Source organism: Spermophilus citellus (genome assembly GCF_964194105.1).
Source record: "Spermophilus citellus genome assembly, contig: SCAFFOLD_102, whole genome shotgun sequence".
Lineage (NCBI taxonomy): Eukaryota > Metazoa > Chordata > Mammalia > Rodentia > Sciuridae > Spermophilus > Spermophilus citellus.
This window is the reverse complement of record NW_027672732.1, coordinates 1,552,674-1,573,157: the sequence shown is the minus strand read 5'-3', so window position 1 is coordinate 1,573,157 and position 20,484 is coordinate 1,552,674. Positions and strand designations below refer to the sequence as shown.

Genomic DNA, 20,484 nt, shown 5'->3' with positions numbered 1-20,484 from the left:
AGAAAAACAATGCAATTGCTTATGAAGTTTATATTTTTCCCAATAGGTATTGTGTTAAAGTGGCATTACAGCATCCTCTTACATTACAGGTACGTACATCCAAGCCAGACGTATTCATCAAGCTTCAGGTGCTAGAAAATGAAGAAACCATGGTGAGCTCCATTGGAAAAGGCCAAGCTCTCATCCCAGCATTTAACTTCCTGGGGAGTGAGAAAACTGTGAGCTCCCAGTGTAAGTGTGCCTTTTGGACAGGGGGATCTGGATCCATAAATTATGTTTTTTGTAACATTTTTTAAAGGTTTAAAGATAAGACAGCAAGTTACCATCTAAATCAGTAAAAATTGGTAGTAGAATAAAATATTTTTAAAAAGCCATCATTTGATGCCACTGACATTTGTGTTTCAAATTAGGCTATGACTATCAGCAGACTGGTTATAATTATACTTTAAAGACTCTTCGCCTTGAAGAAAAATAAAAATTTATTTTCTTCTTTATGGGCTTTAATAAGAAGAAGAATGTTCTCATTTTGAAAGACCTTTTGCCTTTCTTTTATTTCTAATTTATTGTTTTTTATAATATTCTATTTATTAAAATTAATATAAGTTTAAAATTAGGTTATTACTTTCTCTTATAGAGTTTTTTTCTGTTTAATACAAGATTCTAGACTTTAAATAGAGGATACAATCTACTTACATTTGTTTTGATATGCAGAATTTTTTTCTGCCATCCTGTTATATTTCTCTAATTGATTATATCTTCTACTTGACCTTTGCATAGCTATTTGGTTATCAGCATGCTTCCTGGGTGCTGCTTCCAAATAGAGCTGGTGTTGATTATCTTCAGTGTGCTAGAAAACTGCTAAAAATAAATTTCTTTTTATATATAAAAGAATTTTTGTACCTATTTCCAGTCTAATATGTATATGTGGGCTTTTTGGGGGTTTGGTTATATCTGGATCCACCACGCGGCCTGCGCAATGGTTTCATTAATGAGGTTCTAGACATAAAGTTAGCTAGATGAGATGGAAATAAAACACACAGACTCAGTTACCTTATTTCTATTGCTAGGTCCAAGACGGCTCCCCTCTCTGGTTCCCTCCTCTAACCGCCCAGCAGGGCAGCAAGGATTACTCAGGGCTAGCAGGAGAGAGAGAGAGAGCGAACACGCCTGTGAGTAGCCTTTTATTGGGGAACAAGAGATTCAGGGGAGAATTCCATCCAATGAAGGTTGAGGGGGGGCCCGCACTCCAAGGTCAGGGTCAGTGATTGGGTCCCCGGGGTCAGTGGTCAGGCACACCCCCACACGGATGGGCTCTCTCATCAGGAAAGGGCCCGGAAAGCTTTGACACAGCCAAAGCGCCTCAGACCCTTAACGGGAGCCACCCAATCACGTGTCAGAAATGGCTTCCCACATCTGGACCTACCAAGCAAAATAGACATTAACTGGTGACACAGACTATTGACCCCTTTCCTTCTCTCCCTGACAACTGTGAGTGGGCAAGGTTAGAAAGAGTAGGCTGAGTTGCAGGCCACTGCAAATACTCTGATATCCAACCACTTTACACAGAAATTATTAGTGCAAGCCTTTTTCTTTTCCTAATACAATGTTCTATCCAGAACAACAGTACAACTAAATGTTCAACATCTCCAGCAATTAGAGAAATGAAAATTAAAACTATACTGAGATTCCATGCCATTCCAGTCAGAATGTTAATTTATGAAGAACACAACTAGTAATAAATGTTGGCAAGAATGTGGGGGAAACGTTTCACTGGTACATTGCTGGTGAGACTGCAAATTGGTGCAACCACTCTATAAAGCAGTACGGGGATTCCTCAAAAAACTAGGGATGGAACCACCATTTGACCCAGTTATCTGACTCCTCTGTATATATACAAAGGATTTTAAATTAGTATTCTACTGTGACACAGCCACATCAATGTTTATAGCAGCACAATTCACAATAGCTAAGCTATGGAGCCAACCTAGGTGCCCTTCAACAGATGGATAAACACAATGTGGTATATGTACATGATAAAGTATTACTCGGCCATAAAGAAGAATAATTTTATGACATTTGCTGGTAAATGGATGGAAATGGAGACTATCATGCTAAGTGAAATAAGCCAATCCCCAAAACCAAAGGTTGCATGCTTTCTCTGATATGTAGAAGCTAACCCATGTAAAAGTGGCAGGTAGTGGGGAAAACAGAAGTTTAGTGGAATAGACAAAGGGCAATAAAGGGATGTAAGGGGGATAGGAAAAGGACAGGAAGTGGAATGAATCTCACATAATTTTCCTAAATACAGGAGTACACCACAGTGAATCTCAACATCGTGTATATTCACAAGAAATTAATTTAAAAATAAGTAAGTAAAAATAACAACAAAGCCAGATGCAGCGGCTCAGACCTGTAATTCCAGTGGCTTGGGAGGCTGAGACAGAAGGATTGAGAGTTTAAAGCCAGCCTTACAATAAGCAACTCAGTGAGACCCTGTCTCTAAATAAAATACAAATAGGGCTGGGGATGTGGCTCAGTGGTGGAATGTCCCTGAGTTCAATTCCCGGTAATAAAAAAATTTAAAAAAAATAAAATAAAGGGGCTGGGGATGTGGCTCAAGCGGTAGCGCGCTCGCCTGCCATGCGTGCGGCCCGGGTTCGATCCTCAGCACCACGTACAAACAAAGATGTTGTGTCCGCCAATAACTAAAAAATAAATATTAAAAATTCTCTCTCTCTCACTCTCTCTCCTCTCACTCTCTCTTTAAAAAAAAATAAAAAAATAAAATAAAATAAAAAAATAACAATAACAGCAACAACAACAAACAATAAAGAAGAAAGCCCGTGAAGCTTACTTAAATAATAGGTGCACAAAAGAGTAAGGATCCTTTTGCTCAGTCCACAGAATATTTCTAAATGATGTCCATATAAGTGGTATTTTAAAAGGCAATTTTATTTTTTAATTTAAAGGATTTAATGATTTCAATGATTAAAAATATTTATATGTGTTTTTGTCATGTATATAACTTGAGTGAATTTCTATGCACACATTACACCCATATTTTAATGAGTTTCCCTATTCTTATTAAACTATCCTTTTTATTCTAGAGAGCCCTTCATCAAATATATATTTGCAGATATGATCTTCTAATCGAAGCCTTTTCTTTTTAATTCCTTAACAGTAAACTTTTAGTACAGAATCTTTTAATTTTGATAAAGTCAAAGTTGTTGTTTTAAAAAAATTACAAGTATTTTTTGTTTTATTTAATAAAAAAATGCTTCATCTAAGATGATAAATAATTTATTTCATGATTCATTTTATAAGTTGTATAATATTAACATATGTTTACTTTTATGATCCATCTTGAAATAATTTCTATGCATGATATCAGGAATGAGGTAAATGTTCTTTTTACTCCCATGAGGATATCCAGTTGTCTTAGCATTCATTGTATGTTGGAAATACAATATTTTACCTATTGAATTACCTTGATAGTATTCAAAAATCAATTGACCACGTGTGTGTGAGTCTACTTTTAGACTCTGTTTTAATCAATTGATTTAATATCTATTTTACTCTGAAAACACATTTGCTTGAAAATCTTAGCTTTCAATTTTTATTTTTGCTTGTGCCGAATTTGGAGAGTTTAACAAAATTTGAGTTTTTCTGGCTCATGAATATGGGTGTATCTCTCAATTTATTTTAGTCTTCTATTTCTGTCAGCAATTTTCATATTGCCAATGAGCAGATTTTGCAATACTTTTAAAAATTTATTTCTAAGTATTTTACTTTTATAGGAGTTCCATCTAGGACTAAAAATACTTACATCATACCATTGATATCTGCATTACTTTCCTTGGGTTGCTTTAGCAAACTAGATTAGTTAAATTAGTTACCCATGATAAAGTATGGTTCAAAAATCTTAAATGGAAAATTCTAGCAATAGCAATTTATCTTGTGCCATTTTGAGTAGTCTGATAAAATCTTGCACCATTTTTCTTTGTCCTGCCCAAGATGCAAATCATCCCTTTTTTCAGTGTGTCTCACGTTATACACTACATGCCCATTAGTAACTCAGTGCCTATGTAGCTTCTCAGGTCATCATTGATCTTTGTCATGGTATCACAGTGTTTGGGTTCATGTAACCCTTATTTTACTTAATAATAGTCCCAATACCCAAGACTAGTGATGTTGGAAATTTGGATTTGGAAAGTGTTTCCTTTAAGTGAAAATGTGAAAGTACAAATACTTTGAGAGAGAGAGAGAGAGAAAGAGAGAGAGAGAGAGAGAGAGGGAGGGAGGGAGAGAGACAGACAGACTACATCCACACAACTCTTAATACAGTATGTTATTATATTTTGTTGTTATTATAATTAATCTCTTATTGTGCTTAACTTATAATTTTATCATATATATGTGAATGAAAGATTTTTTTCTTTAATTGATTGCCCATCTTAGATTTTTTTTGGTGCTGTTGTTCTAATTAGTTATGCATGACAGCAGAATGCATTATGACCCATTATACACCAATGGAACACAACTTTTCATTTCTCTGGTTATATGCGATGCAGATTCACAACATTTGTGCAATCATACATCTACATAGGATAATAATGTACATCTCATTCCATCAACTTTCCCACCCCCATACTCCTTACCTTCCCCTCTGCCCAATCCAATGTTCTTCCTTTCTTCCCTTGTCACTTCCCCACCCCCACCCCCTTTACGCATCAGCATCCACATATCAGAGAAAACATTTGGCCTTTGGTTTTGGGGGATTGGGTTTATTTTGCTTAGCATGATATTATCCAACTCCTTCAATTTACCTACAAATTACATAATTTCTTTATTCTTTAAGGCTGAGTAATATTACATTGTGTGTATATATATCTGAGTTTCTTTATCCATTCATCTATTGAAGGACATCTAGGATGATTCCACAGTTTAGCTATTGTGAATTCATCTGCTATAAACATTGATGTCACTGCATCACTGTACAATGCCAATTTTAAGTCCTTTGGGTGTATATTGAGGAGTGGGATAGCTGGGTCAAATAGTGGTTCCATTCCAAGTTTTCTAAGGAATCTCCATATTGCTTTCCAAAGAGGTTGTACCAGTTTGCAGTCCCACCTGCAATGTATGAGTGTGCCTTTTCCCCCCTACATCCTCTTCAACATTTATTGTTGTTTGTATTCTTGATAATTGCTATTCTGACTGGGGTGATATGAAATCTTAGAGTCGTTTTGATTTGCATTTCTCTAATTGCTAAAAATGTTGAACATTTTTTCATATATTTATCGATTGATTGTATTTCTTCTTCGGTGAAGTGTCTGTTCAGCTCCTTAGCTCATTCATTGATTAGGTTATTTGTTTTTTCGGTGTTAAGTTTTTTGAGTCATTTATATATCCTGGAGATTAGTGTGCTATCTGATGTGCATGTGGTAAAGATTTTCTTCCACCCTGCAGGCTCTCTCTTTACATTACTGGTTGTTTCTTTTAATGAGAAGAAGCTTTTTTAGTTTAAATCCATTTCAATTTTTGATTCTTGATTTTATTTCTTGTGCTTTAGGAGTCTTGTTAGGAGATCAGGTCCTAAGCCAACATGATGAAGATTTGGGCCTCCTTTTCCTTCTATTAGGATTAAGGTCTTTGGTCTAATTACTAGGTCCTTCACCCACTTTGAGTTGAGTTTTGAGCAGGGTGAGATAGGGATTTAATTTCATTTTGCTGCATATGGAGTTCCGGTTTTCCCAGCACCATTTGTTGAAGAGGCTACCTTTTCTCCAATGTGTGTTTTTAGATCCTTTGTCTAGTATGAGATAAGTGTATTTATATAGGTTTGTTTTTGTGTCTTCTAAGGAAATATCATCTTAGAGTTTGTTACTATCCTCAGTTTCAGGCATTAAACAAGAGTCTAGGAACATATCCATTATTCCACTCCATGGTTTTTTTTTAGATTATTTCTATTACTTATCTTCAAGTTCACTGATCTGTTATTCTCAATTTGATAGGAAATTATATTTCATACATAGTTAAATATAGATTTCTTTTGATTCTTTATATATTTTATTTTTCTTGTTGGTGTTCACCATTTTTCATCAGACATTCTCATCTTTTCCCTTAACAATTTATGCAAAAGTTTTTTATTTTGTGTATGTGTGGTACTGGGGATTTAACCCACACAGACTTTTTTTTGCCATTGAACTACATCCTTAACCTTTTTATTTTTTATTTTGAGACAGGGTCTAGCTGAGTTGCCAAGGGTGGGTTCAAACTTGTAATCCTTCTACCTTAGCCTCCCACATAGCTGGGATTATAGGTGTGTTAAATCCATCATCTATGATCTATGCCAGCTATGTATCTCCTTTTTTTTTTTTTTTTTGCACCAAGGATTGAACTCAGGGCACTCAACCACTGAGCCACATCACCAGCCCTATTTTGTATTTTTTATTTAGATACAGGGTCTCACTTACTTGTTTAGTGCCTCACTAAATTTCTAGGGCTGATTTTGAACTCACAATCCTCCTACTTCTACTTTTGTTGACTTTATTTTTCAGATGTGGTCACATTTCCTGTTTCTTAATATATCAGATCAATTATGTATTGTACATTGTGCATGCAACATTGTTAATGATCTAGATTATGCTATCCTCATTGAATGAATGTTGAACTATGTTCTGGAAGTTAGTTGATTTATTAACAATTTAGTGTGCTTCTACCAAGATTTGATCATGAGATATTTTGAATCCAGTCCTGAGTTGCCATTACTCTAACATGAGGCTTACTCTGTTCTTGAAGCTTGGACTTCCTTGGGTCTCAACAGCATATTCTGTGTGTTTATTAAATTCACTTCATTTTGGCAGGTGAGAACATCAATATTATTGTGCAACTAACAGAATCTCCATTAACTCCCCACTCCTGCTCCCCAGATATTTTCTAGTACTTATGATCTGCCAGGAGTTATTGAGTGTTTGTAAAAAGGAAGTTCAGAATTCAGCAAAAGATTCAAATGAACCCTTGTGTATATCCTAAGCTCCTCTGCTGCTCAGATATGTCTCTTTGCTTACTCAGTTGACAAACTATAGTTCTTTCGAACTCCATATTTATTTCTGAACCCGGCAGCATTACTGCTCAGGACTGCACCTTCCTGTGTCTGCCTGAGTGTTTTCAGGCAGAAATCTGAGGAAGTAGAGAGATCACCTTGTACATTTTCTTACTCTCAAGGATTACAGTCCTGGACTGTATATTGTCCAGTTGCTGGAAAGAGTTGATTTATAAGTTTTGTCCAATTTTATCATTCTTTTTGTGATAGGAGAATCTGTCCAGTGCCCATTATTCAGTAATGACTAGTAATGGAATTTCTTTCTCATTCACTTAATGTACCTCCAAGTATATTTGAAAAATTAATTAATAATATTTAATACCTTTTTATTGCTCCCAATGGTACTTATATCATCTGTTCATTACAAAATAATTAATATAGAAATTAAAAATTAAAGGAAACCAGTTGCCTGGTGTGTGGTGTCATTCATGCAACAGCAAATGAATAAGAGATTGTAACATATTCTTTTAGCAATCAGTGGTTGTTCAGAATATGTAGTACTCTGTGCAGGTCACATATTATTAGAGTAGATTTCTTTAAAGCCAGAATATTCCAAAGAATCCAGTGGTGGTAGTTTTTATCTTGTTAAGATAAACCTCTCCCTCTGAACATAATATAAAGGGATATAACTGTTTCAGTAATAGTTGTGCATATCACATATTAATATTATACTTACTATTTCTCTCATTCAGCTAGCAAGCAAATTCTTTCAAGTCACCTATCAACCAAAAAAGAGCCAGAAGTATATTCTAAGAAGAAATCTGCACAGGGAAGTCAGAAATTGTATAAGAGTAGACCTGGAAGTGCAATAGTAGATACTGGTCAGCCTCTGGTGGAGGAGGAAGTGGTCACTATGTCATCTGTAGAAGAAAATTCTAGCACACCACAGCAGGTATATTAACATTAAAAATTATCACTCAATTGCACTGCTCCTAAAAAAATCTAACAATAAAATGATTCTCTTCCTAGAAGTTGTCAAATACTTTCTATCTGCTATGCCATCAGTGAACAACCCGAATTGAAGAATGAGACTTTCTTGAACAGTTTCTCTATGCTAAGATCTTTAATCAAATGGCAAACTTAACCTCTATGCCAACTGTAGGATGTATATGTAATCATGTTAGTTTGAAAATAAGTTATAATACATACCACTAAAGGTCATATTCTTATAACAATTACACATTAATAAAAGGTGAGTGTATGTGACAATGCATTTATTTTAAAACAGCAGAATAAAATATGGCACAGCCATTGGAAACAACAGCATAAAATATTAAAAGGAATTGAAAAGAAAATAAGGTGCCAGAAATAAGTCATAATATGACAGTAATTACAATAAATATCAACATAGTAATCAATTGAAAAGCTACACTTCTAAAGTTATATAAAAATAATATTCAAGTATAAGTAGTTCTAAGTAACACTTTTAAATAAAAGGTCACAGATAATGTAAAGACAAAATGAGAGGAAAATGTATCTGGTAAACATTAATCAAGAGAGAGCTTTAATAATAATTTAAATTTCATAACACATAGACTTCAACAGGGATAGTATATGAAAATTAAAAAACAAATAAATAAAGTAGATACGACATTAAGTAACACAGAGGCACTTAACTACCAAGAGAAATAAATAAGACTCAAAAACTTTTGGATCACAGGGGAAAAAAAGATAAGTGCACAATTCACCATTAAAGACTTTAATGCATATCTATCACAAACTAATAAATCAAGCTGAAAAACAAAATGAGAATGGCTGTGCATATATTTGTCAGCTTTTCACCTCTGTGACAAAAATACCTGAGAGTAACAGCTTAGAGGAGGAAGTCATTTTGGGCTTATGGGGTCCGAGTTCTTAATACACTGTCGTCCAACTCCATTGCTCTGGGTCCAGGGCAAGGCAGAACATCATGATGGAAGGGCCTGGTTGAAGAAAACTGCTCAGCTCAAGGTAGCTGGGAAGCAAAGAAGCTAGTTGAGGTATCAGGGACAAAATACAAACCCCAAAGTCATCCCCCCAGTGACCTAGCCACAGTACTCCTTTCAAATAATTAATCCATGAAATGAACCTCTGAACATTGCTCCATTGTCTTACAAGTGAGCTTTTGGAGGGAAGTCCTTATCCAAATCATAACAGTGATGATTTGAAAAATTTAATTATATATCTAATTATGTAGATACCTATATAAAACACCAAGAAAACAGAGAACACAATTTTTCTTAGCACACCCAGGATATTTTTTAAAATACAGACCGTGTAATAAGCAATTAGTGGATTAAAATCCAATAAAATCCAAGCTATCTGTACTATGTAGTTATGTTTTCTTAGTATAATGCAATAAAATAGAAATTAATAATTAATGGATAGTGTAAAAGTCCCCAAATGTGCAAATTAGATAAAATATATCAAATAATCCTGTTGTTAAAAGAACATCAAATAAGAAATTATGCAAAGTATAGCACTCAATGATTAGTTGAAAACTTTCAAATTGAAAAATTTAAGCAACATCTAAATACAACATCTAAAGTAGCATTTAGTGTAATATTGACTTTTAGGTTAATTAATAAGGATGTATGAATGATTAGAACTCTGTGGGTTTAGCTATTAAAAAGGAAAGGATTCAAGATCAACTCAAAGCTGAAGAAATGATTTTAATAATTAGGTCAGAAATCAATGAGATGGTGAGCAAAAAGCAAAAAAAAATCAATAAACCCTAAGTACTTATTTCTAAGATTAATAAAGTAAATATACTTCTAGTAAAATCAATCAATTAAACAGAGAGAAGATATAAATTAGCCAAATACAAAATTTAAAAAACACAGTTGATGTATAACTACACCCTATAGGTGTTTTTTTAATGCTATTACTATTATAAACAACTCTATGCTAGCAAACTTAAAACCTGGCAGGGATGGGGGGTTGGGAAATACACAAATTCCTGTGTGGGAAGGGGAGGTGGAGAATAGCATAGCTGATTCATAAGAAAATCTTAATAAAAGAACAAAAAAATATAAAATTAAATAGGTAATCGACATCTCCCAAGACTCCCCTTGTCAAAGTGCCAAAAGCCATGTCGATCAGACTTTCAAGGTGTAAGTTATTCAAAAAATCAGAAGAAAAGTTTAAACTTTCCAATCCTTTTAAGAGATTATTGTAATCCTGATTCCAAAACTAGATAAGAGTAACACAAGAGAAATGCATAAGTTTTATTTATAAAAATGGATGAAGAAGTATAGATAACAGACAACCAGTTCTAGTGTGCCAGGCAATCGGGAAGCATTCATCTCAGGAGTTCAGGAGTGGCTTGCAATTAAAAAAATCTGTCAGTATAAATCACCGCAGTAACAGATTAGATGAGAACAATCAGATAACTCTGAAACATTTGATAAAGTTCAACAACCTTTGGGTATTTTTCAAACATTCTCTTATCAAACTAGGCATAGAACTTCTAAACTGCAAATGTTACATACCAAAAATCTTGAAATTAATTGAGAAATCTTATATACCATAGCAATATATGAACATACAAAATTGAAGTGCATTTCTACGAAAATTAGGATAAGAATGCTCACTATCATTGTTGATGTTTAATGATACTGGAATATTATGATGGTGTAAAGTTAGAACAATGAGAAGAAACAAAATAGAAATTCCACTTCAAAGAATTACTGAGTTATTTACAGACTTATATGACCAAAGAAACCAATAGAATAGACAAATTCAGAATTGACAAGAGATTTTAGGAAGATTGGCAAGACATTACTAATAGCAAATTCTTGTATATTTACTTATTTACCAACTATGTACCTGTTACAGTGTATATACATTGATATTTAATCCTCCCATCATCTTTTGAAGTAAACAGTTTCACTCTCTCCATGTGACAGTTGAGGAACCCAGAGCACATAGACCTTAAGTGATTTGTTCAATGCCAAATACCATGTGTGTGCTAAAACTAAACCTGAACCCAGACAGGTCCAACTTGTGAGGCTATACCCTTACTCACCATGCTCTGCTGCTTCTACAACTATAACAGTAGCCTTCCTCTACAAGCAGCACTAATGCATCAGACAGTAGAATTTGCCAACTCTCGCAACAGCAGCAAGTATCTAGACCATAACTTAACCAAAAATACACAAGTTCTCTACATAGAAAAACTTGATCCTTTAGTAAAGGTCATTGAGGTAATTAGAACAACTAAAGAATATAGGTGGCTTCTCTAACACAGGGAAGCAGTCCATGCTTTTCAATAAGGTGTCACAATGGTCTTAAGATATCCTTTATTCCCCCAATTAATTTTTAAGTTCGATGTGGTGCTAATCAAGATTCCCCCTGTGTTTTTCAGAATAGAAATGAATCAAAACAAACATTAAGCCACTTTAAAAAAAAAAAAGCAAAGATAGGGGACATCCCTTTCTAAATATTAAGACAAACTAAATAGTCATTACAATAAAATAATATTAGTACAAGAACACATAAATGAAGCAGTAGGAGAAAAACTAGAAACAGATCATGTTTCTATGAAAATTTGACACAGTATTAAGATGATATCATAAATCAAAGGAGGAAAGGTAATCCATCAAGTAGATGGTGCTACAGAAATGACCTCTACAAAGACAGAAATAAAACCAGACCAAAAGCTAACTCGGTGAATAAAGGTGGACTCCAAAGGTATTTCAGATTTAATTGTGAAATTTTACTCCACAAAAGCAGTAAATGATGATGTAGGAGGCCATTTTTGTGCCTGAGCCCAAAGAAAATCCTAAAAGTCAGAGAATGAAAAAAACTACTCAAATTCTTTAGTAATTTGAAAACTGCAAAATACAGCAGCAGTGAGATTTCACTTTATACCCATTGTACTGGCAAAAAATAGAAACAGAAAATGGCCAGGCATAAGTGGAGATATGAGAGTGTAAACTTTTTAAATATATATTTATTTTTTTTAGCTGTAGTTGGACACAATACCTTTATTTTATTTTTATTTTTTTATTTTTATGTGGTGCTGAGGATCAGACCCAGGGTCTTGCAAATGCGAGGTGAGCACTCTACCACTGAGCCACAACCCCAGCCTCGAGAGTGTTAAACTTATGAAGTGTTGTGCAATAGAGTTTGAGAACATCAGTGTTATTGAATTAAATAATGAGCATATAATCAGGAAAAGTATATACTTATCACATTCCCAGTGTAACAAATTCTATTATGTACATATTGTGTATATTCTTATTGCTTATTCTTAAACACTGTGTTTTATTTCACAGAACTACAAGTATATCATACAGTGCTTGATATTGTATAACAGTTGGCCTCTCACTGAAAGTCAGCAGATATTTGTTCAAGCACTAAAAGAATTAGAGAAAAGTGATAACAAAGGTATGTCACTCTAAATGTTTATATGTGCATGTTGCATTTCATATAAATATTTAATAGTAAGTGGATCACATAATTATTAGAACTGTTGTCTATAATTTATCTCCTGTGACCTGCCATATTTCCCATTGTGTTAATTATGTTTCACATTATTACTGCCTAGTTCCTAAAAAACAAAATACATGATTATTTAGGACAATTTAAACACATTTTGTATAATTTGCAAAAATTACATATTGATTATACCTTAGCATTTTCAAGAAACACACAGGAAACTTTATTACATTTTAAAATTACATTTGTCTGTAGTTATTGGAAAATCATAAAACAAAAGACAAGCTCTTCAAATATTAACAAATCTTTCAATTACAGATTGGGATGAAGTGTGTGTTTTCTATTTATGTGCTAAAATTGAAGCCCAATTGCCTAATAAAATAATACATGTACATTATTTTTAAAATAAAATAAAACTACACAAAACAAGAGAGAATAACATCAAAAAGTAAAAGCTCCCTGATCCTATAAGCCTTAGTCCTAATATTCCATGCTAGACCACATCAGAGCTTCCTTGGTATTTTGCAGAGTTTTTAGTGCACATCTATCATACACGTGACAAGACAAACCCTCTGCTCTTATCATCCTCTAACAGTGTTCAGTAATTTCCCCTTTTCACAATTTCCTTTCTGTGGTTTTAGTCATCAGTGGTCAACCATGAACTGAACATATTACCACAGTGCAATAAGGAATTAAGGTATTTTGAGAGAGACCACATTCACATAACTTTTAATATGGTATATTACATGTTATAATTATTGACTTTTATATTTACTTATTTTTGTCAATTTCTTATTGCACCTAATTTGTTAAACTTTTTGTAGGTATGTATACATAGGAAAAAATTATATATAGAGAGTTTGGTACTAACTCTGGTTCCAGGCTTCTACTGAGGATCTTGGAACATATTCTCTGCAGATAAGAGGGAACTTACTATCTAAATTCACCTACTAGAATGGAAGCCTGGGAGGCAAGGAGTTCTGTCTATTCTTGCTTATCTGATGCCTTGTGTAGCCACTGGTTAGGTATTGTCCACCCGATTAGCCACTCCATAATATTTGTTGAGTGACTGAATGAAAGGAGACATGTAAACTACTCTTGTTATTATTGCCTTATTTACCAGTTGTTAAAAACTCTACTCAGGTGTTTGTTTGCCTGTGTTATCACCTAGACCCAAACAGGTAAGTGTTAATAGAGCTTCATTTATACAGAAGTTAAGAGAAAACGGTTATTACTAGGTTTATTAAAAGGGCAGATTCTAGTGTGGGTCAGACGATTCAAAGAAAAATTATTAAAATAAATAAGAGTCCCCACTTCTTCCCAATGTACTCTGTGTGCCTCCACTGTGTGGAAATTCTGACCTTGTTGGCCTCCCCTGCAGCGCTCTTCTCTTTGGGGAGAGGAACCATGTCTTTCCCAGACTCATCTTTGTGTCACTAGATCCAGAGAGAATGTTAGTTCCCTAACATTCACTGAGTGGATGCGTGAAAGTGTTATGCCTGTGTCAGCAGGTATGCCTAAATCCTGATGGCTCCCTGGCCTGCCATGATGACAAGATTCTGAGGCTGGGTTTGTGCTCAGTGAGAAAATGTTGTCATCTTTGATCAATGTCTGACACAGACAGAGGAAGAGAAAGCCGTGGCCTCTGAGCCACATAGTGGCCACTTCTTTTGCCATTCATCTGTGTCATGTATAACTCCCAAAGCAGTTGTTCAGGTGCTCAAAAACTGGTTTGTGAACAAAAAAGCTGTGCAGCTGCTTAATAATGATATACATTCGACCTTGTTACATATTCCCTAGTTAATCTCATGGAATATGAATTTTGTTGAACTATCTCTTCATTCTAGCTCAGCCTCCCCTCCACAGCCACTGCCCAGCACCACTGAGGATGTCTGAAATACAGAACAGGCAAGATTTTGATCTGGTGTTCTTGCTAACCAGAAGAGAAGAGTTTTTCCATGAATAAGCATCACATGCAAGCTGAAAGTTCCTTGCAGGCCATGTCTAATGCTGCATGTGCCACTGGTTCCCTCGTGGTAGCAAAGGCACTGGCTTTGGCTGTCACTGCTCTTGCAGCAGCCTCTCTGACCAGTGCTGCAAGCCCCAGGTCTTCCTTTGGATGCAATGAAGGTGTCCTAGGTCCACCCAACTCTCCTGAACTTTTCCTTAAAGACTCCCTATAGAAGTGACTTGGAAGCCTTTATTTTGGAATCCACTGTCCATGGCCACAATGTTCAAATGAAAAATAAGTGAGAACAAACTATTAATCTTATTTGTGGATTACTGTCTCCACCACCACCACCACCACCACCATCTCTTTCTCCCTCTCTCTCTTTCTCTCTGTGTATTCTTTCCTGTCAGGCTATTGCTTTTGTTATCCTTTAAATCAGTCTTTATCCTATCTCTACCTCCCCTGTGGTCCAAATAGAAATTTCTTGGACCTTACATACTATACCTAAATTGTTTTTTATGTGTGTAAATCAGTGCTAGAAAGAGTGGTACAAATTGTGGTAGTGTATTCCCCTCCTCCCAAGATGTAGAGACATAGTTTCTGCTTAATATCAGTGGAATTAAATATTTTATGCTAAAGACCCTGTGCAAATAAAAAAAATATTCACTATTACAGAAATAAATCAAAATAATAGGAAAACAGCACAGTTTTGTTCATGCTAATGTGTTCAGCAAAGCTATTCTCGTTTTTTTGTTGTTGTTGTTGTTGTTGCATTGTTGTTCTTCAAGGACAGTTTGTAGTATTAGTAAATTTTACCTTATGTTCCTGGAAACTAGAAATTACAGTAAATCAAGAGTGAGAACCAAATCCCAGGTTTTTTCCTGCATGGCTTCTTTCATGAATTGCCTGTATTTCTTTCATGATTTTTTACGTTGCAATATTTTGTTATGCCTATCTTGCTACTTCCAAAATAGTCATACTATTGTCATTTATAGCAAGTATAAATATAAACTACATGACAGGGAATAAATAACCCCAGCATAAATCATGAAAAGAAAACTACAGCATAGCTCTGTGGTAGAATACTTGCATATCCCATGCAAAGTCCTGGGTTCAGTCCCAGGCACTGGAAAATGATAACAACAACAATAAAACCTACTGAATATTCTGATTAAATTTAATTTGAGATTGTATTCATAGGTAAAACTGGTGTGTAAATCCATTAGGATTTATAAGAACATGCAACAATAAAGGAAGAAATATTGGGGGAAATGTTTTAAGCTTTCCAAGGCAAGTTAGCACCATATAGTACAATGCTATCAGAATATCAAATAATGTAAGAAAAACAGAGTTATGTAAGAGAACAAAGTTAAAATGAATTAAAAGTTTTAAAGGAACAGTATTATCAACTGGGGAAATACAGCATAGTGGCTAAACCACCCTAGGTTCATTGATCTGAACCAGGATGTTCATCACCTGCAAGACTAGAATAAGTGCTGTCTTTCAAGGTTGTTGTGAATATTCAAAATAATGTATAGAAGTTCCTATGTCCTAGTAGTATTTTAAAAGATGTTATTCTCTAAGTAGCAGAAAGGCTTTAGGAGAAATAATATGTATTCTTTTCTGATATAACATTTGAAAATTTATTGTATGAAAGAGCAGCTGCTAAAATTAAATTACACCTTCTATTGAATAATATGTTTGTGGCTGAAAAACAGCAAGCAAAGAAACTAAATATGAATTGTGTTTAAAATGAATTAGGATGTTTTTCTGTGTGGAAGAAAATGTTGGACAATCTTTGAAAGGCAGCTTTCAATTTCAGAATAATTGATCTTTAATGGCATATTTGTAAATGTGGATTTTTAGACAGTTTGATTATTAAAACATATCAATGCATTGACTGCTATGCTTTAATTATATTTACAACTCAAAACCCACATATCCTAACTTTAAGGGTATGATATATTTTAGAAACATTTATTTACTAATGTTTTCAAATTATTAATTTGTTTGCTTTTAAAATATAAATACTTTATGTCAAGAAGAAATTGGTCAAGTTCTTTTTATTATTATATTCTTTAAAATATTCATTCCAAAGTCAATAGAAATGTTGCTTTATTTACTCATATCAAATACTGAATTTCTGTGAGAAATAAGTGTAAAACTTGTTTTTTTTTCAAAAATTCACATCTTTATAGCTCAGCTCACAATCTCACAATACAAAATAAGGCCTGAATTATAGTAATATTCAACCTAGGATATTTCTTTTAAAATTTTTTTAAAATGTGGCCTCTGGTTAACATGAGGCAACAGTGCCACCTTTAGTATATTTCAATTCCTAAGTTGCAGTAAATATTGCTTATCAAGTTACCTTTCACTTAAGGAAACATGAAACTGGAGGACTTTGAGCAGGGAGGAACTTAGTGCTATTATCTGCCTTCAGATGAATTTGTGGCACGATCTTAAATTCCTTTTGCCTATGTTTAACATCTTTATGCTGCTGACCTATGCCTTTGAGGTTCTGGTATATTTGCTGAAACACATATTATCAAAAACATATATATTTTGCTCCACCACACACTCTCCACTGTGATGTTCTGCCTCATCTCAGGCTCAAAATCAATAGTAAAGTGACCATGGGTTTCAGGCCTCTGAAAGCTTAAACTAAAATAAATTTTTCTTTCTTTGTTTCCCTCAGGAATTTTATTAGAGTGATAGGGAGGCTGACAGGAGTTAAGGTGTATTATGAATTCCATATTATAATAGATGTGAAATCAGGGATTTGAAAGGAGGTATATAATGATGTTCTGGCCTTCCAAGAACTTGTACTTTATGGGAGAAAAAGCTAATATATGTTATGCCATTAAGAAATATGGAAATTAATTTTATATTAACAACATTAGGAAAGTGGGAAGCACACACCAGCTGTGTCTGACAAAATAGTAGGTATAAATTTACATATCAAGTATAAATTTATACATATTAATGTATAAATTTACAGATCAAGTATGTTTCAGGGGAATCAAATACACCTTAATGTATGATTCAAACATTACTAACTATGGGCAGTTAGAAAAGAGAGCCCCAGAAGTACTTTAGGAACACCTTGAGATTCAATTTCAGCAGAAATTTATTAAACACCTTAGAAACCCAGGGTGTATGATACTAGGTAGAATGCTATTTTACCTGCTCTATAGTGATTAGTGTTAGATTTGTGTGTGCAGAGTTAGTATCTTCATTATACAGAGGGGCAACTTAGGCCCAAATTACCTGGCAAATTGAATGTATCCAATGCCTGAGCCATGATTCACTGCCAAGTCATGAAATTATTTAACCATGAAATTTTCTATGGCCCAACACTTCTGAGCAGTTGGTTTTCTCAGTAGAAGAACAAGTGATACCCATCATCCTTTGGCCATCTACTAGTGTGACCTGCTTCCAATTTGAAAGTACGTAACATCAGAGGATCAAGTAATTGATGAAATACGGATTCTTTACGATTACTATTTTACTTGGCTAATGGGGTGACTCACAAAACTTTGATTTTGTAAAGGAATGACAGCATTTTTGAATTTAAATTTGAATGCTGATTCAACTCTTAGCAGTAAATTACATTACTGAGTAAATTACATAAACAGATACTCTCCGAATCTTTCTGTCTGGGACCCATTGAGAATCAAACTAGGAAGAAACATAGGAAGAAATACAAGGTAAATACACTATACAACGAAAACAAGATCTAACTGGATGCTGTTTATGAGGCACTTTAGTTTCAAAGATACAAAGAGTCTGAAGACAAAAAGAATTGAAAAACAGTAGTATGCAAATAGTAACCAGAGAATCCTAGGGTAAATATACTAATGCTAGGAGGAAAAAATATTTTAAGACACAAGACACTAGTAGCAAAGGGACATCTTTTATAAAGGTAAAGGGTCACATATTCAAGAAAGAAAACACATACTAACAATACAGTTTAAAATACAAAAAAAAAATGGGTACAACTGAAAGAAGAAATAAGTAATTTGACAATAATAGTTGGAAACCTTAATAGTCCAATTTTGTTAATGAATAGAACAACTAAGCAGAAAATCAAAAAGGAAATAAAATACTTGAATAACACTGTAAACCAAATCGACTTAACAAATATCTATAGAGTAGTCTTCTCAACAACAGCAGAATAATCCTTTCAAGGGCACTTAAAAGATCTGCAGGATAAACTATAGCTAATGCAACTCTAAATAAATGTCAAAGATTTATGTCTGAAAATCATATAAATGTGTTCTTTGATCATAATTGAAGAACATTAGAAATCAATAATAAATAAAGTTGGGATTTCAGAAATATGTGGAAATTAAACAATATACCCTTAACCCATGGCTCAGAGATTAAATAGCAAGATAAATTAAGAAATACTTAGAGATAAATTAAAAAGAAAACAAAACATATCAAAAGTTATGGGATGCAGTAAAAATAGTTAAGAGGGAAATAGCAAAGATTAGACCTGAGATAAATGAGATCAATATTGCACTGCAGGTACCAGACAGGGAAATTATTCAACAAATGAAATAAAAGCCTTCCAAAATGTAAGTACATTAAATAGTAGTGATTGCTGCACAGTGTTAGATGCCAACGCCCACTGACCCACATACATCTAGGGTGTTGATGGTAGATGAATTATAACTCAATTTTATAAAAAGAATTAAACAGACCTTCATAAAAGATATGTTTTCTTGTTGAAGAATGAAAAGAAATATGAAATTATTTCACCAACTCACTCCCCTGGTTCTTACGTGAAATGATTTTATTGTCATATAATGGCCAATAGTTTCCATTTTTGTGTCTCTCTAGCTCATGGAGAGAAGCATGAAGAATTAATTACCATGGGAAGTCCAGATTCTCATACCATCAGTGAGGGTCAAAAATCCTCAGGAACTTCCAAAACAACAAGGAAAGGCAAAGAAAAGTCTTCAGACAGAGAAAGGTCAACCAAAGAAAAACAAGCACCTCGCTTTGAGCCTCAGGTGGGTGTGGTCTTTTCTCCTATCAGAGTCACTTAGTGAACCTTGGCTCATTGGTTCCCTATTTGCTCATTTGTACAGAAGTTGAAATTGTGAATAATTCTATCTCCCTGATTTCAGCAGCAACCTAGATACCTTGAGGACTTTTCTTGGACATATTTCCCAAAACCCCTTCACCAGCTCAATATTGAAAAGCATTAATTGAACTATCAGTATGCAGGACACTATTACTGGAATGTGGGTTCTTAAGATTAATATCATATAGTCCTTACCCTTAAATAACCCAAACTGAAATGCAGGAAGCCAAAGATAACAGAACTTTAGAGTTAGACGTTGTGTGTGCCGTGGTAGGAAGGGTAGGTATCTAATCCCACCTCTTCGAGGAGAATTAGGCCCTGAACTGAGGCAATGAGCAAAGACATGCAGAGGCAACATCAAGTCAGTCTGGTATTTTGGATCTGTCTGGTATTTGGGGAAGTACAGACATTCACTGGATTAGACAAAGGGGAATGACAGGAAGGGAGGAGAGATGGGAATTGGAAAGACAGTAGAATGAATCAGATATAAGTCTCCTATGCTCATATATGTATACATGACCAGTGTAACTCCACATCATGTACAAACACAAGATGGAATCCTAATTAGAATGGGTTGCACTCCATGTGTGTATAATATGTCAAAATACACTCTACTGTCATGTATATCTAAAAACAACAAAAAGGCACACAGCTCCCTTAGTACCTTCATAGCTCTCTCTTTCCTGATCAAAATTTGATCCTGGAAAAGTTTCTGAAAAACTCATTTATCAAGCCATTTAAAAGATGATAAAAGCTAAAAAACTCTTTAAATTTTTTTTTAATTTGTTTTAATTAGTTATACATGACAGTAGAATGCATTTATGCACTTTGCTATAACATACATAGATGGGGTATCCTTTCTCATTTTTCTGATTATATATGTTGTAGAATCACATTGGTCATGCAATCATATAT

General features: G+C 34.2%; 2 protein-coding genes across 2 annotated transcripts in view; both read left to right on the top strand.

The window, feature by feature from the left end:
- LOC308640687 (ras-related protein Rab-32-like) overlaps nt 1-20,484 on the top strand; it is a gene marked incomplete at its 3' end in the record, with an annotated part of 422,333 nt that overhangs the window by 94,440 nt on the left and 307,409 nt on the right. The window lies entirely within an intron of this gene.
- LOC308640680 (androglobin-like) overlaps nt 1-20,484 on the top strand; it is a gene marked incomplete at both ends in the record, with an annotated part of 138,925 nt that overhangs the window by 93,867 nt on the left and 24,574 nt on the right. The window contains 4 exon segments of the mRNA XM_081312475.1: nt 47-231; nt 7,795-7,994; nt 12,361-12,472; nt 19,323-19,495. Coding sequence (XP_081168601.1) covers nt 47-231; nt 7,795-7,994; nt 12,361-12,472; nt 19,323-19,495 — 670 coding nt within the window.